Here is a 17770-nt window from a genome sequence, read left to right as displayed (position 1 = left end):
CTTCTCTCTTTGATCAATTTCCATCCATTGTTTCTTGTTTTGCCTTCTGGTGCTTTGGAGAATAAGTTGATCTCCTCCTCTTTTGTGGCAACCTCTCAAATGGCGGAGTACTCTTGTATTTGCAGTGCAAAGAAATCAAATGGAGTTCCGATTTTTATTTACATCCTCCAATACAGATCTCTGGCGAACGTAGTGCTCCTCCACCCCAACCCACTAATTGGTAAGGATGCTTCCGTCCTCTTAAGAAGAAGGGGGCGGGGCGTCCCGAGCCGTAAGCGTCTTTCTATTGGCTGGGCAGAGCGGCCCTTTCGGTTGGCCGTGAGTCACAAAGGGCGCCTTGATCATAGGCTCCAAACAGCTAGAGCGAACGTCCCTGCCCTCCCGAGGTGGCGTCCGCGGAGGGATTTCTCTCTCTGTGTGTCTCCGCCTCCTAAGATGGCGCAGCAGGTGAACATCGCGGAGCTCTCCCTGCCGCAACTGGAAGTGTTGAAAAGCCAGATGGATCAGGTGAGAAATAGGAGTAAGCGTAGGAGTAAGCGTAGGCTTGTAAGGCTCGCTCGTCGTCGCGGCTGCCGGTCGGGGGACGGGACGGGGGGGACGGGCGCTTGGTCAGCTCGGTGTGTGATTATGGAGGGGTCCTTTCGACACCCAGAGCGGGGTGGTGGTGGGTTTCCTCCACTTGGCCTTCGGAAGCCACGGGATGGAGGAAGGAGGTGACAGTTGGGAGCCGAACGTCCTGGAAGACACCCGGCTGGGGTGGATGCTCATGCTGAGGCCACCTAATAAAAGGAAGGGAAGGAGGGAGAAAGAGAGAGAGAGAGAGAGAAGGGAGGGAGAGATGGAAAGAAAGAAAGAGAAAAGGGAGGGAAAAAGAGAGAGAGGTGGAAAGAAAGAAAGAGAAAAGGGAGGAAGAGAAAGAAAGAGAAAAGGAAAAGGGAGGGAGAGAGGGAAAGAAAGAACGAACCAATTGAACTTGGTTTCACCTCCAGATAAGGGTGAGTAAGGCTGCAGCTACCCCGACTTTCTCTGAATCTCAAGTGAATAAAAAAAGGAGAAGCCGGGTAATTGCTGCCTGCAATTTTGCAGTTGGATCCTGACTAGTTCAAGGTTGACTCAGCCTTCCATTCTTCCGAGGTTGGTAAAATGAGGACCCAGATTGTTAGGGGCAATGTGCTGATTCTGTAAACTGCTCAGAGAGGACTGTAAAGCACCGTGAAATGGTACAGTGTATAAGTCTAAATGCTACTGCTAATAGGATTTTGCCTGTGGCCATCACGGACTATTGTTTGGCCCCAGTGGTCTTTATCTTCTAACCTCCACTGTTAAAGTTCTGCATGTTAAGACCTTAAGATGCAACCCCAAGACTCAGAAAGAGGTACCAGTTAAGTCCTCAACGTAGCACCATAATCATGGTCTAAAATGTTGGGCACTAAGGGACAAAAGTGAGTTTTGCCCCATTGTACAACTCTCCTTGCCACATTTCTTAAGGGTATCGCTGCATTTCTTAAAGAAAAAAAAGTGATGACCATTTTTCACACTTAATGACCATTGCAGCATCCCCGTGGTCATGTGCTTTACATTTGGATGCTTGAGAACAGATTTATTTATGACGGTTGCAATGTTTCAGGGTCCTGTGATTCCCCTTTTGCAACCTTCTGACAAGAAAAATCATTAGGGAAGTCAGATTCACTTAACAACTGTGTACTAATTTAAGAACTGCAGTGGTTCCCTTAATAAATGTGGCAAGAAGAGTTGTACAATGGGGCAAAACTCACTTAACAAATGTCTTATGTAGCAACAGAAATGCTGGCCTCAATTGTGGCCATAAGTTGAGGACTACCTGTGTACCTCTGAGTCGCCAGGTTGTATCTTCAAGTCTGAACCCCAGGAGTTGGGCAACTTGTAGATAGGTAGTTTTTAAATGGAAATGTGTATGAGTATATAGGAGTATGAAAGTGACTTACCTAGATGTTCTCCTGCTCTTAGTTTTATACAGCATGCTAGGCAACCCTTTACCCTATCAGTGCTTTAAAAACTCAGTATGTTCTCTTGGAAATACGTTGCAATTCAACTGTTTGGGGTCACTATGCTTTGCCTTCCTCTCTTTCCCCCAAAAATGTACATGAAATTGTTTGGTTTTTTTGGTAAATTTGTCACTTAATTTCAAATGCCATAGGAAGATGAGATAGAACTCATGCCTCTCCTCTTCTCAAAATGAGTATCCTAAATAATTTCCCCTCTCTACAAATAGTTTTATATAATACTTTAATATTTGGAGTGCTTTACCCTGAATATTTTCTCCATCATTTCTGTAATATTTCAATATAAAGGCCAAACACAGTTTCTCTTTCTGTTACTATATAAATTAAGAGAGGAGGGTCAGTGCTAGATCATTATAGAAATATGAAGTTGCTCTTTCTAGATGAAGTTAGGTCATGAATTCAAAAGGTATGGTTGCCCTTGCTTTAAGAGACTTGTAATTTACAATCTCCTGTTTGACAATCCACTCTTGTTAATGTAAAAAATGGATTTAAAAATACTTTTAACGGGGAACTTGAAGACACAGGGAGGGATGGTGTATTATTTGTGAATGTCACTGACTTAAATGACATTCACAAATATAGGACGGAAAACAGGAAATCTCAAGCCTTCTTTCTCAGCAGCCTTCTTGTTTTTTGAACGCTGGTTAACAGCTTGACAGTTGGTTTGGTTTCATTCTTTTCCAAGGGGGGAGGGGGAGAGGGGGCAGTTCACATAGTATCCTTCCACCAACCCTTTATGTGTGAGATAGGTCTCTTTGCTGTCTTTTTAGGTATTAAACGATTTTTAAATATTAAGGGGAATTAAGTTTCATAATCGGGGGCATGTAGCTTAGAGGCTTTTGACTAGAGCTGTCAGCACTACCTCCCATCCTTGTGATAAATCAACCTCATCAGGCAAGAAAGAAAGCACAAAGGGAATGGGAAAACTATCATGCATGTAGTCCTCAACTGAGGACCACAAATGAACCCAATGTTTCTGTTGCTAAGTGAGACATTTGTTAAGTGAATTTTGCCCCAGCATTTGTTAAGGGAATCACTGCAGTTCTTAAATTAGAAGTTAAGTGAATCTGATTTTCCCCATTGATTTTGCTTGTCAGAAGGCTGCAAAAAGGGGATCACTGGGACACTGCAACCGTCATAAATATGAGTCAATTGTCAAGCATCTGAATCTAAATCATGTGACCGTGGGGATGCTGCAATGGTGATAAGTGTGAAAAATGGTCATCAGTCACTTTTTTCAGTGCCATTCTAACTTTGAACGGTTACTAAATGAACTGTTGTAAATTGAGGACCACCTGTAATTCTTTTTAACTTGAGATATTAACATATAAAGCTTCCCTACTAAAGATGTAAGTATGGCGTTCCCTTGATCAAGATCAGTAACCAAATAAACAGACAACAAACCAAACAAAATGAATAAGTTTGAAATAATAGAAAATATTTGTAGCTGGGATTGTAGATTTTGGCAGTGGTTTGTTCTCCGAGCTTGCCATTTGGCTCTTGAGCATTTTATTACCAGACTAGGTAACAACTTCAGCAGGACTTTGGATGAAGTGCCTTGTTCTGTTTCTCTTTTTTATATATACAGGTGAAAGTCAAAAAATTAGAATATCATGAAAAAGTTCATTTATTTCAGTAATGCAACTTAAAAGGTGAAACTAATATATGAGATAGACTCATTACATGCAAAGCAACATAGTTCAAGCTGTGATTTGTCATAATTATGATGATTATGGCTTACAGCTCATGAAAACCCCAAATCCACAATCTCAGAAAATTAGAATATTGTGAAAAGGTGCAATATTCTAGGCTCAAAGTGCCCCGCTCTAATCAGCTAATTAAGCCATAATACCTGCAAAGGGTTCCTGAGCCTTTAAATGGTCTCTCAGTCTGGTTCAGTAGGAATCACAATCATGGGAAAGACTGCTGACCTGACAGTTGTGCAGAAAACCATCATTGACACCCTCCATAAGGAGGGAAAGCCTCAAAAGATAATTGCAAAAGAAGTTGTATGTTCCCAAAGTCCTGTATCAAAGCACATTAATAGAAAGTTGTGTGGAAGGGATAAGTGTGGAAGAAAAAGGTGCACAAGCAGCAGGGATTCCCGCAGCCTAGAGAGGATTGTCAGGAAAAGGCCATTCAAAAGTGTTGGGGACTTTCACAAGGAGTGGACTGAGGCTGGAGTCAGTGCATCAAGAATCACCACACACAGATGGATCCTAGACATGAGCTTCAAATGTTGTATTCCTCTTGTCAAGCCGCTCCTGAACAACAAACAACGTCAGAAGCATCTTACTGGGCTAAAGAAAAACAGACCTGGTCTGTTACTCAGTGGTCCAAAGTCCTCTTTTCTGATGAGAGCAACTTTTGCATCTCATTTGGAAACCAAGGACCCAGAGTATGGAGAAAGAATGGAGAGGCACACACTGCAAGATGCTTGAAGTCCAGTGTGAAGTTTCCACAGTCTGTGTTGATTTGGGGAGCCATGTCATCTGCTGGTGTTGGTCCACTGTGCTTCATTAAGTCCATGGTCAACGCAGCCGTCTACCAGGAGATTTTGGAGCACTTCATGCTTCCTTCTGCAGATGAGATTTATGGGGATGCTGACTTCATTTTCCAGCTGCCCACACTGCCAAAAGCACCAAAACCTGGTTCAATGACTGTGGGATTACTGTGCTTGATTGGCCAGCAAACTCCCCTGACTTGGACCCCATAGAGAATATACAGGGCATTGCCAAGATAAAGATGAGAGACATGAGACCGAACAATGCAGAAGAGCTGAAGGCCGCTATTGAAGCATCCTGGTCTTCCATAACACCTCAGCAGTGCCACAGGCTGGTAGGTTCCATGCCATGCCACATTGAGGCAGTAATTGCTGCAAAAGGGGCCCAAACCAAGTACTGAGTACCTATGCATGCTTATACTTTTCAGAGGTCCGATATTGTTCTATGTACAATCCTTGTTTTATTGATTGCATGTAATATTCTAATTTTCTGAGATTGTGGATTTGGGGTTTTCATGAGCTGTAAACCATAATCATCACAATTATGACAAATCACGGCTTGAACTACCGTGCTTTGCATTTAATGAGTCTTATCTCATATGTTAGTTTCAACTTTTAAGTTGCGTTACTGAAATAAATGAACTTTTGCATGATATTCTAATTTTTCGAGTTTCACCTGTAAGTCTTGTGTGGTGGTGCTGTCAGTTGGCCACATGATTGGCTGTTTGCATGGCATGAAAATCAACTGATGAGGTGGCCGGTTCCATTGTTCGATGGAACCGATCACCTCACCAGTTGATTTCCTTGCCACGCAAACAGCCAGTCACGTGACCAACTGACAGCACCATCACAGAAAGAGAAATGGAATAAGATACTTCATGCAAAGTCCTTCTGAAAATGTAACAAAACGTTTGGGAGCTAAGTGGCAAGCTCAGAGAACAAACCACTGCCAAAATGAATATGTTTTAAGCAGACCACAGGATGGTGCTGGTCTATTACAAATGCAGAAAAAAAAATCAAAGAAATTGGAAGGAGATTCAACATTACTTCAGACTGCAAGGTTCTCCTGTGCACTGCTTGGAGAGTCCAAGCAAGGGTTAACACAGCCTATCTGCTCTAGGACTGAGTAGATTTTTCTTTGGTCACACCTCCTTTGCCTCCTTGAGGTCAGTTTAAAAACTCAGCCCGCCCGTTAGGACTAGTTTTGGGGAGCTCTTCGGTCCTTTGACAGATAGACTGGAACTCTCCAGGCAAATCATAGTAGATTTCAGAATTCAGATTTTTTCTTTTGTTTTTTTCCTTAGTGTAGAGTATTCGGTGTAGAGATAAGTAAGCTATTACAAGGATTCTTTCCCTTTCGGATTGCTGAGGTGATTGTCGGGTTGTAACCTGCTGCTGGTCGCACGCAGTGGTCGGGGTTGCAGAGACCACTTGTCCGGCGGCTGCCGGCGAGTACGGGGACAGCCGCTTGTCAGGATTGTGAGCCTCAGAAGAACCTGGTTTCCATGGCAGCGTTTCTGACAGCTCGGCAAGCGCGGTGGCCATTTTGGAAGCGACGCTTTTGTGTGCTTTCTAACGGCTGCTAATTGAGGCGCCGGCAGGCATTGGAGGACTCTTTATTGGTAGTGCGAAGCTGTGACAGCCATTTTCGACGTCCAAATTGATCTTTAGTCGCCAGAGTCATCGAGAATATCAACACCCCGCGCATCACCACCTCAGTGAAGATTGCTGCCGGGGAGTGCCTGGTCCTGTCTGGGGTACCGGCAGGGCCTCCGTGCCCCCCCCCCAGAAGAATTCCTGTCTCAGGAAGGCGGCATTGGAGTTCCCTGGCAATCTAGCCAGCCTCCAGCTATTAAACGGATCTGCAGGTGCTTTGGAGCTGGCTGGCCAGTGTCTAGTACCCTTCATTGCTGCAGCTTCACCCTTCAAGCCGACAATCAGCTACCCAAGTTTGATCCCCATCGACAGAATGGCAGATGAAGGTTTAGAGCCACGAGAGGAGCTGGTAGGGCCCTCTGCGAAGCGCAGCAGGCCAGATCCTCCATAACAGGGGAGGAAGGGCACTGGTGGGAAATCATCCCATAGTTCCTCTGGGAGCAAGGGTTCCAAGAACCAGGGAGACAAGAGGCAGAAGGCCCCAAGGGAGAGATCTGGTAGGCCCCAGGCCCCAACTAGTGAGGTGCAACGGGGCCCGGCATCCTGCACATGAACGCGCGCAGCGCGTGCATGTGTTCTACCCTCCAGCGACGTCTCCGCGACGCTCCGGGTGCTTGGCGGAGTGTCGTGCAGGCGCTGTACGCGCCATGCTCGTGTATGGAAGAGCTGAAGAGTTTAAAGACAGGTATTGGAATGGTACCCAGTGTTCCGGACAGGCACCGATACGCCCGTACTGGGGTGTACTGCCTGCAACCCACCACTGGTATATATGGTAACCTGCTATGCATGTCAGCTGTTGCTTTTGTTCACAAGGGGCATCTTTCAGTATTAGGTATTTGGGGAGGCAGCAGTGGGGTGGGGAGTGAGAGATGGTATTGTTATTTCCTAATTTAATGCCTATGAAATATGAAGGAGGACAGGAAAGAGAAATTCATGCAAGATTAAAATGAGTGAGGCTAGTAGTGGGTGATTCTCTTGTTAGGCCACTTCAAGTGCCTTGTGTGTTAAGCTGGAAAGTATGTTTTAACTGGATATCTTGTGAATAAATTAAATTTAACTCTTGGGATTAAGACCCTATTCTAATTTTTCTAAGAATCCCAGAACTATAGTTTTGATTTTTAAAGTCTATGTTCTCCTACTTTAAGAGATAAAAAAAGATAACAGCTTTATATGATAATCTTATACAGTTTAATTGTCCACTAGACTGGTTATAGAAGACTATATGGCAAAAATGTATGCAGTTAAGATTTGAGCCAACTTTTGTCACTCATTCCCTATGCGTCCTGTTATCCTTTAAATTATACATTTCAATTCACTAATGAAGTCCTTAAGGAACCAATTGCTTTGATTTTCATTGCTCAATGTTAAGGCAAGTTTAGGATAAACATTAGATGTTCTTGTAATCCCTTTCAAATGTTGCTGAATTACAGCTCACAACATTGTTCAACATCAGCAATGTGGTTGGAAATTTTAACAACAGCCACAGATTCTCCACCCTAATTTGAACACTATGCTTCCACACAGGGAAAATGCTTGTAGTCCGGTTCTTCCCACATGGTGGGAAAAAAAGCCAAAATATTTTATTGGGGGCAAGAGGACATTGTGGTTAATGACCACACTTGTGAGCTATGTAGCCCTAACATCTCCATCATTTTCTTGCAATGTATCTGCTCGCTGGTGTCACTTTGTCATAAAAAGATGCTAAACCTTTTTGGTAAGAACAGAACAGACATGTTTAAATAAAATAATTGTCGCATCTCTCAGTGCACTAAATAGTACAGTGACAAAATTTTCTAAGACTGTTTTAGAATGTCTAACGTTAAACAATTGTTTGGAAGCTGAGTGTGTGGCCTTCATTGCTGAACTCTTGAGTTTTTTTTTTCCAGGAAGTTGAATTCCTTTCTTCATCCATTGCACAACTTAAGGTGGTACAAACAAAATATGTGGAAGCCAAAGACTGTCTGAATGTATTAAATAAGAGCAACGAAGGCAAGTAATAACTCCCTTTGTTTTGTAGCCTCAGCTGTGTCTTGAAAATGTGTTTGAATTTTTTTATGGGAAATCTCTGGTTTTGCTGAACTGCAACTCCTAACATTCCTCCTTATTGGCTGTACTGGCTAATGCTGGGATGAGTTTTACACCTGCCAGGCCAGAGGTTTCCCAACTGTCTTTATGACAGTTGGGAATCTAGTGAGATTCTTTATGACAGTTGGAATCTAGTGAGATTCTGTACCTAAAGGAGGATAGGCTTGCAGTGTAGTTCTACATATATCTTCTGAGAAGCCGTACTCACTTGAGTTTTAGATAAGTGGGTGAAAGATTACAGCCTTGTCAGTTTGGGAATAGAATTAGTGCTGGTCCTCAGCTCCTCTTATCTAGAAGATTCTTCTCTGTTTTGATTATAATTTTACAGTGAGTGGCTGAAGTTTCATTGGTACATTTTAGGGGTCATCTAGTTTGAGATTATTCAGCTATGATTTAAATAACCGAGAACTGGAAAAATATTATAAAATCTGCTAAATCTGATCCCTGCTAATGACCTACAGTGCATATCAACTTTAAACCAAACATTTTCACTCCCTATTTTTTCTTCGTGAAGTAAAGAAAAGCAAACACAAGAAATTAGAGACTGGTATGTTTGATACTCTAAAATTATGTTTGTTAAACTTTTTTTTTAAATCTCAGGAGCCCTTCCCACTTCCTTTACAAATTGTGAAGGGCCCCTAAAGAGCTTTATTGCTTCTCATGATTGTTTGGGATTTTAATGTAACATGGGCCAGGAAATAATTTCATGGAGCCAGGGATGGTTTAGGGGGGATTCCCCAGTGGTTCTAGTATCACACCTTAAACACTACTCAAAAGGAACTCGGCAATAGTTTCTGTGTCTCAGATTCATTAACAAAAAATTATTCTGAATTCAACTGTTTCTGAAATATTACTACATATCAGTTCTGCTGATTGGGAAAATATTTCTAAGCATTTCCCCCTTATTTTTTAATTCTATATAATAGCTTCATAGTGCAATTAGTAAAATAGTAGGGGCCATATAAAACAGACAACATGCTTTATGTGTTAACACGGCCCAAGTGTTTCCAAAATATTCAGATTTTAAGATGCTAATGAAATGACAGTAACATCAGTGTTAGCTACACCTGAGATGAGGGCATTAATTCTATTTATTGGGACATAGGTGAGATGGCATTCCTATCCATTTTCACATGACGGACAGTTTCTAATGGTCTCAGCAGTAGAAGCTGAGGAAAAAAAACCCTTAGCAGACCTTAATATCTATTAATAAATCCCGAAGGTGTCCTTCCTTGAGTGTTATGTTTCTAAACAATTTACGGCCTTTACACAACGATCACCAACAGTTTAGATCGTATTAGAAGTAGATGTTTCCAGCTAGCATGATTTGTTTAATATGGTATATGGGCTGTTCTAGCTGTTATATTCTACATTAGATATAGTTTGTCCTTTTATAGGGTAGCCTTATCTACAACACATTGCAAAACCTATTTTTCTCCTCTGCTTAGGTAAAGAGCTACTGGTTCCACTCTCCAGCTCTGTATCCTTTTTACAAAATAATAATATCCTGGAACAGCTTCAACTTTTTAACTTTTTCTTCCTCATAAATATAGTAATTTGTAGTAATTCTAATAATTTGGCAGTGGGATTAAACAATCAAAGAGTTTACAGTTTAGTGAGTTACTATTATTTCAGTGAGGCCAAATGTGTTTTGCCACTTCTAAAAGAGAAACACTGTTTGCACAGGTTGGCTATTCTGTCATCATTTCTGATGAGAACAAATCTAGAAGCAAACCTTGGAAACTGTAGACTTCTATATGTTGGACGCAGTTAGAGGTTTTGGGAGGGAGGGAGGGAAAGAAGGCCTAATCAAAGTTAATAAGAAATCAGAATCCCTTTGGGATAATGCCATACTTTTCAGCAGAAAGTGGTTGGCATGTTTGTATGACATATTGATTGCAGTTTATGATGAAGCATAATGTGTGAACCACTGCTCTGCCTAGCTCTCTAGTATACTTTCTGTTGAGACTTCCACTAGTTGCTCAACTGAGAACAAAAAAAAAATGCTTCCATGGCAACTGAAAGTTTAACCTGATGACACACTAATGGTACTTGCAGAAGTCTCAGAACCTTATACCATAGAACCATGAAGGCGAACCTATAGAACGTGTGCCACAGGTGGCACACGGAGCCATATTTGGTGGCACGCCAGCCGTCAGCTCCAATATGCATACGTGCACTCGCCACCTGATTTTTCACATTTCTGGAGGGCCAGGGGAGGCCATTTTCACCCCCAAAACCAGTCCCCTGGTCACCGCTTGCTTGCCCCGCCCAGTCTCTGCATTGCAGCTTGCCTGCCTCAAGCACTGCGCCCCTGATCTGTCAGCCAAGTAAGCCTGCGAGTCAAGGCTTAGCTAGCTGCTCTGCCTTCCATGCGGTCTTCCCGGCGTCCCTATGGCCAGCTTGCAAAGGCAGGCAACAGTAAGGCCACATGGAGGAAGGGAAGCATGTCAGGGCTGCGGGGAAGGGAGCAAGCAGCCTATTGCCTTCCCCCCGGCCTTGCCATGCTTCCCTGCGTTCCACGTGGCCTTAGAGGTGGTCCCCCATACCCGCTTGCCTTCTGAGGTCAGCGTCCAGCCTGGCCTGGCCAGTGGGTGGGCGGGCAGCCCTTGGTGGGAACGCACCACCACCATGTGCTGGGGTTGAGAGGGATGGTGGCGGTAGCGGCAATGCAGCGGGTGGGCAAGCAGACATCCCAGGGCTGCTGGAGACGCCCATGTGTGCCTGAGCTTGGGGCGGTGGTAGTTTCAAATTCTCAGGGCTCCTGGGCAGCCCATGTGCACAGGGCACTGGGCTGGCTCCAGTTGCGCCCGAGCTGGAGATGGTGGTTGCCTCGGGGCTCCCGGGCAGCCCATGTGTGCAACACTCAACTTGTGCTGCGGCAAGCAAGGTGGCTCTCAAAGAGAATGAAGCAGGCGCAGAGCTTCTTCCAACAGCCAAGGAAGGAAGAGGTGCTGGGATCTCGGCTGTTGGAAGAAGCGCCCCCGCCCACTTCATACTCTTTGCGAGCCCCTTGCAAAATGGGGAATTTTCTGACATTTTGCAACCAGAGCCAGCCCAGTGCCCTGCACACATGGGCCTCCCTGGAGCCCCAAGGCTCACAACCACCATCTCCTGAAGCTAAAATGGCCTCCTCTGGCCTCCCGGAGGCCCTCCGGAAGCCGGAAATGGCTTCAGGAAACCCTCTGGAAGCTGGAGGGGGCAGAAAATGCCCCCAACTGGCCAACCGGAAGTTCAGAAATGGATCACGTCCAGAGGGCCTCTAGGGGGGCAGAGGATGCTGTTTTCGCCCTCGCCAGGCTTCAGGAAAGCCCCCGGAGCCTGGGGAGGGGTTGCTTGCGCATGCACGGGGTGGTGGTGGTGTCACGTGCACATGTGCAGATGGGCGGAGAATTGAGTGGTCATGTGCAGGTGTGTAGTAGCATACACGTGCGCAATTTTGGCACGCCATAAAAAAAGGTTCGTCATCACTGCCATAGAGGTTTCGTTTTAAGTATTGATGAACTGTTTTTGTACACAAAATTGCAACACTTTGAAGCAATCATATACCAACACCCAAAACTGTACCAAGAGAAGAGGAAGTACCTCAGTTGTAATGCAACCTCTAATTCCTAAGAAAATGATAGAAAATAGCCAAGTACTGTCTTTTATTTCTGTGTTTCCAATTCAAGTTCTCCAAGAGAAAAATCTTTTTTTTAAGAGGGAGAGGCATCTTTTCATTCAGCTCATGATGTATTGGTATAAATAAATTTCCTCCTGCAGCCTTCTGTTAAATGATATTTTTTTGCAGATTAGTTCTGTACCTATGATTTGGATGGAACCTCTGTGACTTACCTTGATTAGAACATTTTGGATTTTTAAGACACTAGAGAAGCAAAAGAAACTTTTAATATGGAGCTACATAGGCAACACAAATATAAACCCTTAAGAATCTCCTGTTTTTTTAACATTTGGGAACACTAGAATTGTGTCCTTTACTTAGAGCATGGGTGACAATCCCACATCGTCACATGAACTTTTTCCCCTTTGCTAAAATGCCTAGCCAGCGTTTGACACATGCGGCCTGTGGGCTGCGAGTTTGACACCCCTGATTTAAGAGAGCTACAGAAATATGCCTTGTTTTAGGTTTTTTCAATGCATAGCACAGGTGGGTAGGTGTATTTTGTTGTGAGTATATTTTTGGATACAGATGGCAATTCTCTGGCTCAATTAAAAAATAACTGTGAGCTTAGATCTTCCCTACTAAAAGGGGAGACAACCAGGAAATACCAGGGTGGTATAAAGTGGTCTCATAGAACTATTAACATAAATCAGCCAAAACTAAAGCTCCAAAAAATTCCAAAAGTACTCAACTCTTATTGTTTTGCAATATTTATTTTACTTAGTGAAGAAAAACTGATACCATGCTTTATAATATTATTTCAGCTATTATAACAATTCAGTCTAATATTGTTTCTTCATCAGCATACATGAGGGTTATGACCTAGCAATGCTTGTGAGTTTTTTATTTTCTCCAATGGGAGATTTTCTCTTTGGACTAGAAATTTAATTCTTTTTTCCTCTTGATTGTGCTTGATTCTGCCAAGCTCTTGTGCTTTTCCTTAACCTTTCTTTACAGATGTATGTTCCTGGGAAGCTTTCCGATGGGAGCCATGTATTGTTAGATGTAGGGACAGGCTACTATATAGAAAAGGTAAGACAATTATCATTTCTCTAAGGCTGGGGTTGAAGGGGCGGCACAATTCCAAGGAGGCAACAATCCATAATTTAATAGCGCAGGAAATGCTGAGAACTGGTCTTCCATCATACAGGCACAGTTGTAAAGGAAGTGCTTGGCTTACAACTGTAATTGAGCATTGGATTACTGTTACAAATCGGACGTCAACCAAACGTCATTAAGCAACCACTGCAGTTGTTAAGCAAATCCATTTTCACAATGGGCATTTATTGCCAGAAACTGAAAGTGTTGGAAACCAGCAAAAATTGTCATAAAGTTTAGTCACATCATTAGAGGGTGCTGCAAACAGCCATAAAGCTAAGCTGGTTGCCAAGCACCCAAAATTGACCATGTGACCAGGAGCTGTGGCTGTTGCACCTTCAAAAACACATTGCAAATACCTCTGGGAAGGTCTGTCATAACTTTAAACTGTTATTAAACAGCCGGTCATAAGTTAAAGACTATCTTAACTTAAGCAGGAATAGCCAACACTCCAGAAGATAGGCTTAAGATACAGAGGGATCTTGACAAACATGAACATTGGGCACTATCTAACAAAATGAAATTCACTGGTGAAAAAAGTAAGGTTCTACATTTAGGCAAGAAAAATGAAATGCACAAGTACAGTATAGGTGGTACCTTGCTCAACAGTAGTAAGTGTGAGAGGGATCTTGGAGTCCTAATGGACAACCATTTAAATATGAGCCAGCCGTGTGCAGCAGCTGCCAAAAAAGCCAACACAGTTCTAGGCGGCATAAACAGAGGGATAGAATCAAGATCACGTGAAGTGTTAATACCACTTTATAATGCCTTGGTAAGGCCACACTTGGAATACTGCATTCAGTTTTGGTTGCCACGATGTAGAAAAGATGTGGAGACTCTAGAAAGAGTGCAGAGAAGAGCAACAAAGATGATTAGGGGACTGGAGATTAAAACATATGAAGAACAGTTGCAGGAACTGGGTATGTCTAGTTTAATGAAAAGAAGGACTAGGAGAGACATGATAGCAGTGTTCCAATATCTCAGGGGTTGCCACAAAGAAGAGGGAGTCAAATTATTCTCCAAAGCACCTGAGGGCAGAACAAGAAGCAATGGGTGGAAACTAATTAAGGAGAGAAGCAACTTAGAACTGAGAGAAATTTCCTGACAGTTAGAACAATTAATCAGTGGAACAGCTTGCCTCCAGAAGTTGTGAATGCCCCAACACTGGAAGTCTTTAAGATGTTGGATAGCCATTTGTCTGAAATGGTATAAGGTTTCCTGCCTAGGCAGGGGTTGGACTAGAAGACCTCCAAGGTTCCTTCCAACTCTGCTATTGTATTGTATTATCTTTATTTGTGAAGATTTTCAGCCTGGAGACAGCTCTTGTTGGCATTTTTGTAGCTTTTTTAATCTGCCAAATTGAGCAGAGTTTAGTATTTATCATCCTACAAGTCTACTCTCCTTCATGCACAAATGTAATTGTCCTTGTTTTTTCGTATGTATGTGTGTCCTATGTGTATTTTATCCTTTTGATTGTACGCCGCCCCGAGTCCTTTGGGAGAGGGTTGCGGCTAATCAAATAAAATTTTTTATTATTATTATTATTATTATTATTATTATTATTATTATTATTATTATCCTGGTAAAATGAGATTAGGATTCAAGCTTTCCTAACCTGATGTCTGATAAGGCAAATAAACAAGCCCACTACCACATTAACTGAATCTACTTATGCCAGTCTTCCATAGCTTGAACTCACGTTGTGCCTGAATTGTTTTGTAGTTGAATCTATCTCTTCCCTTTTTGTAAATTGTACTCTATTGATTATACATTATCTCATGAATCTCTGAGCTGCTTTTATGTGCAATGAGTCCCCTCCCGGCTTGCCTTTCAGCCAGAAGCTTTAAAAGCATGGGTCCCTATTTGTGTGGACCCATGAATAAGAGGCTCTTAGGAAGCAGGGGCCGTGGTGCCTCCCACAGTAAGATGCTGAGCTTGTACTCTGCTGAGGTCTGCAGCTCAGTTCGATTCCCGTGAGCGAATAAACTGTATAGGGACAGGAATGGAGCTTCGGTGATCTCTGGCTAACATGTGCCATGCACTAAATAAATCTTAGGAAGCCTCTTTGATCTGATTTTTACACAGGTTGTGAAAAAAGGCACGTTTCTTGAGAATGTATAAGGTGCAACAAAAGCCATCTTCAAAAGAATTAACAGAGAATTCTAATCTTGGCAGAGATAATCAAATTTAAATAGTCTTTTCATCTCATTCATTTTTATATGTCTATATGCCACCAAAGTATCTTGCTGCTGACCCCAACTGATCCCATCCCATTTCCATTATATACAGGGGAAGGTGGCAAAAGGTATTGAAGATGGGCCATTTGGTGTTCTCTGAACTTTCCAGAAAACAACCAGTTCCGCCCGCTGTTGACTGAAAAAATACAAGCCAAAATCTGATTGGGAAAATCATCCAAATTAATCAATGAATTTGGGTTTGTCACAGTAACAGTTGCAAGGTGCTAGCTGGGCATTCTCAGTTGACAAAGCCATTTTGATTGTAAACAGTGGAGTAACAACACCTTTGATCTTGGCAGACAGTGGATGAGGCTAAAGACTTCTTCAGGAGGAAGATTGATTTCCTGACAAAGCAAATAGAGAAAATCCAGCCAGCATTTCAGGAGAAGCATGGAATGAAACAAGGTAGGCCTTGGCAGCAGGCAAAAACTGTAAATGTAACTCCATCTGATTCTGATTATCGCCATTATTGCTCAAATGCTTTCCTGACTGAGTTTGGTTTCTTTTCTTTCACAGCTGTAATAGAAACAATGAACCAAAAGATTCAGCAACTGACAGCAGCAGGTGCATCACAAATGATGCCAACAAAGGCCTAGCAAAGAAGACTCCCTCGCACACCTATTATTTTATGATGGTCAAAACATCTGGAGGGAAGCAGCATTCCTGCTGCATGCAGCTGTAAGGGGAGGGTGGGAGGGTAAGGGGATGTTAAGTTTCTGTTTTGTTAAAGTGAATATGGGAGTGCTTCAGTTTTTGGGAATGATAACATCTTGAGGACCACATCTGCTCAACTTGTTGACTTTTCAGATGTTATGTTACATTTTGCTAGTTATGGCACCTGGAGGCCATCTTTTATAAGAGGCCCAGTGAAATGCAATGCTTGTAAATGGAATTGTACAAAATAAATAGAACAAAGCAAGCAATAATTGCATGTTGACTAATGCATTGCTGCCCAGAAAGCTCTATGGCCCACCTGGTTTGGTTTTGTTAAGGTTCTTTTGATTTAAAAAAACAGGGTGTAATCAATTTGAGTTACAACTTTAGTTTGAAGAATACTTCTGGATTTGGTTTGTGTCCTGAAGGTACTGTTGGAAAATAAAAGTTAAGAGAGACCTGCAAGATCTCTGCATTGTTTAGAAGTATTCCACATGTCAAGAAAAACGGAGAAAGTATGCTTCCATGATAGAGGACAAGAGAGAGGAATGAGGCAGTGTTTATCAATTTGTGGTCTGTGGACCCCTGGGGTGTGTGTGATGTCATCACAGGGAGGTCCACAGAGGTTTGAAGAAATATTATGATTTAAATCTTAAGTCTTAGTGCTGTCATTGGGTTATTAACAAACACACTACTGTTTCTGGCTGAGATATGTCACAGACACTGGTAATCCAAGTTATCTTGGTTCTGTTTTTAGAATTATAATCCATACTCAAAAGATGGAATACCTCAACTAGCAGATGCTTGTCAAAAATGGAACGCCACGCCACACTTACAAGCTTTCCTGGAATCTCGATTGGCCACTGTTAAAACGGGAATAAAGATACAGTTTTGATTCCTGAGGTCAATGCAGGCCAGTATTATATTCCAGAGAGGTCTGATGGATGTTTATTAAAAACTCTACAAGCAGAAAATAAGTTCGTCAACAACTCCATAAGCTGACTGTAGAAACTGCTGTCATTTATCCATCTCGCAATTGCTTTTTTAATACTCCCCAGTCCTTTTTGGATTAATATTTCTTTGTCTCATTTTATTTATTAGTATTTTTTCCTATTGGTTCTTTATTACTTTATAAATAATTCAAGGCAGAGAACATACATAATGCTCTTTCCTCCTATTTTTTGTAGAACAATCCCATGAGGTAGGATGGGCTAAGAGAGTGAGTGGCCCAACATCATTCATCTGGTTTTAATACCTAAGGCAGGACTAGAACTTACAGGACAAATGGGCTATAGTGCCCTCCTCACTTACTTAGCCAAACCTGTATTAGTAGGAATGAGCCAATCTGAAAGTATTTCTTTCCTCAGAATTAAACTGTAGCTCATTTCCTGGTTATCTGCTACTTTACTACCAGACTATTTCATCCTGCCTTTTTTTAAAAAAAGCATTCCACTTTTGTCCAGAACTCTACTATCTGGGGCACTGTACTGCCTCTCAGATCCTGACATGAGGTTTCACTGCAGGTACACAAAATATTTTGAATACAAACAGTTTGAGCTCAAGATGGGTTATCTTCACTTTGGTGGATGCTTTCCAAGTGGGATCCTGTGGTTTGAACACCAGGTTTTGGACCCTGGTTTTTAAGGACACCAGTTTTGATATTTCCTCATTTCAAAAGGGAAATCATAGCTCTGTTTTGCAATTTTCCTCTGAATTTGAGCAATACAGGTTCTCAAGTCTGCAAAAAAAGGGCAATAAGCAGGGGAAATGGTTGCTGTTTTCTTAGAACATCCATTCTAAAAATAGCAATAGCACTTAAGACTTATATCCCGCT

The 17770-nt window shown here is 42.4% G+C and overlaps 1 protein-coding gene across 1 annotated transcript; it reads left to right on the top strand.

The window, feature by feature from the left end:
- Window positions 1-346: 346 nt before the first annotated feature.
- On the top strand, window positions 347-16401 carry PFDN5 (prefoldin subunit 5). Its single transcript, XM_081935316.1, has 6 exons — window positions 347-507; window positions 8088-8190; window positions 9735-9766; window positions 12905-12979; window positions 15582-15687; window positions 15799-16401. Exons 1-6 carry the CDS (start codon window positions 436-438, stop codon window positions 15876-15878), a joined length of 468 nt encoding a protein of 155 aa, XP_081791442.1. The 5' UTR covers window positions 347-435; the 3' UTR covers window positions 15879-16401.
- Window positions 16402-17770: the final 1369 nt, after the last annotated feature.

This window comes from Natrix helvetica, assembly GCF_964273705.1.
Source record: "Natrix helvetica genome assembly, chromosome: 1".
In the NCBI taxonomy this organism is placed as follows: domain Eukaryota; kingdom Metazoa; phylum Chordata; class Lepidosauria; order Squamata; family Natricidae; genus Natrix; species Natrix helvetica.
The sequence above is the reverse complement of the archived record's forward strand: the minus strand, read 5'-3'. Positions and strand labels throughout refer to the sequence as shown.

Excerpts from the sequence above, each read along its gene's own strand:
- PFDN5 (XM_081935316.1), top strand. The coding sequence starts at position 436 with ATGGCGCAGCAGGTGAACATCGCGGAGCTCTCCCTGCCGCAACTGGAA. Across the intron at positions 508-8,087 it reads TGAAAAGCCAGATGGATCAG|GAAGTTGAATTCCTTTCTTC; the intron begins GTGAGAAATAGG and ends TTTTTTTTCCAG. Across the intron at positions 9,767-12,904 it reads TGGTTCCACTCTCCAGCTCT|ATGTATGTTCCTGGGAAGCT; the intron begins GTATCCTTTTTA and ends CTTTCTTTACAG.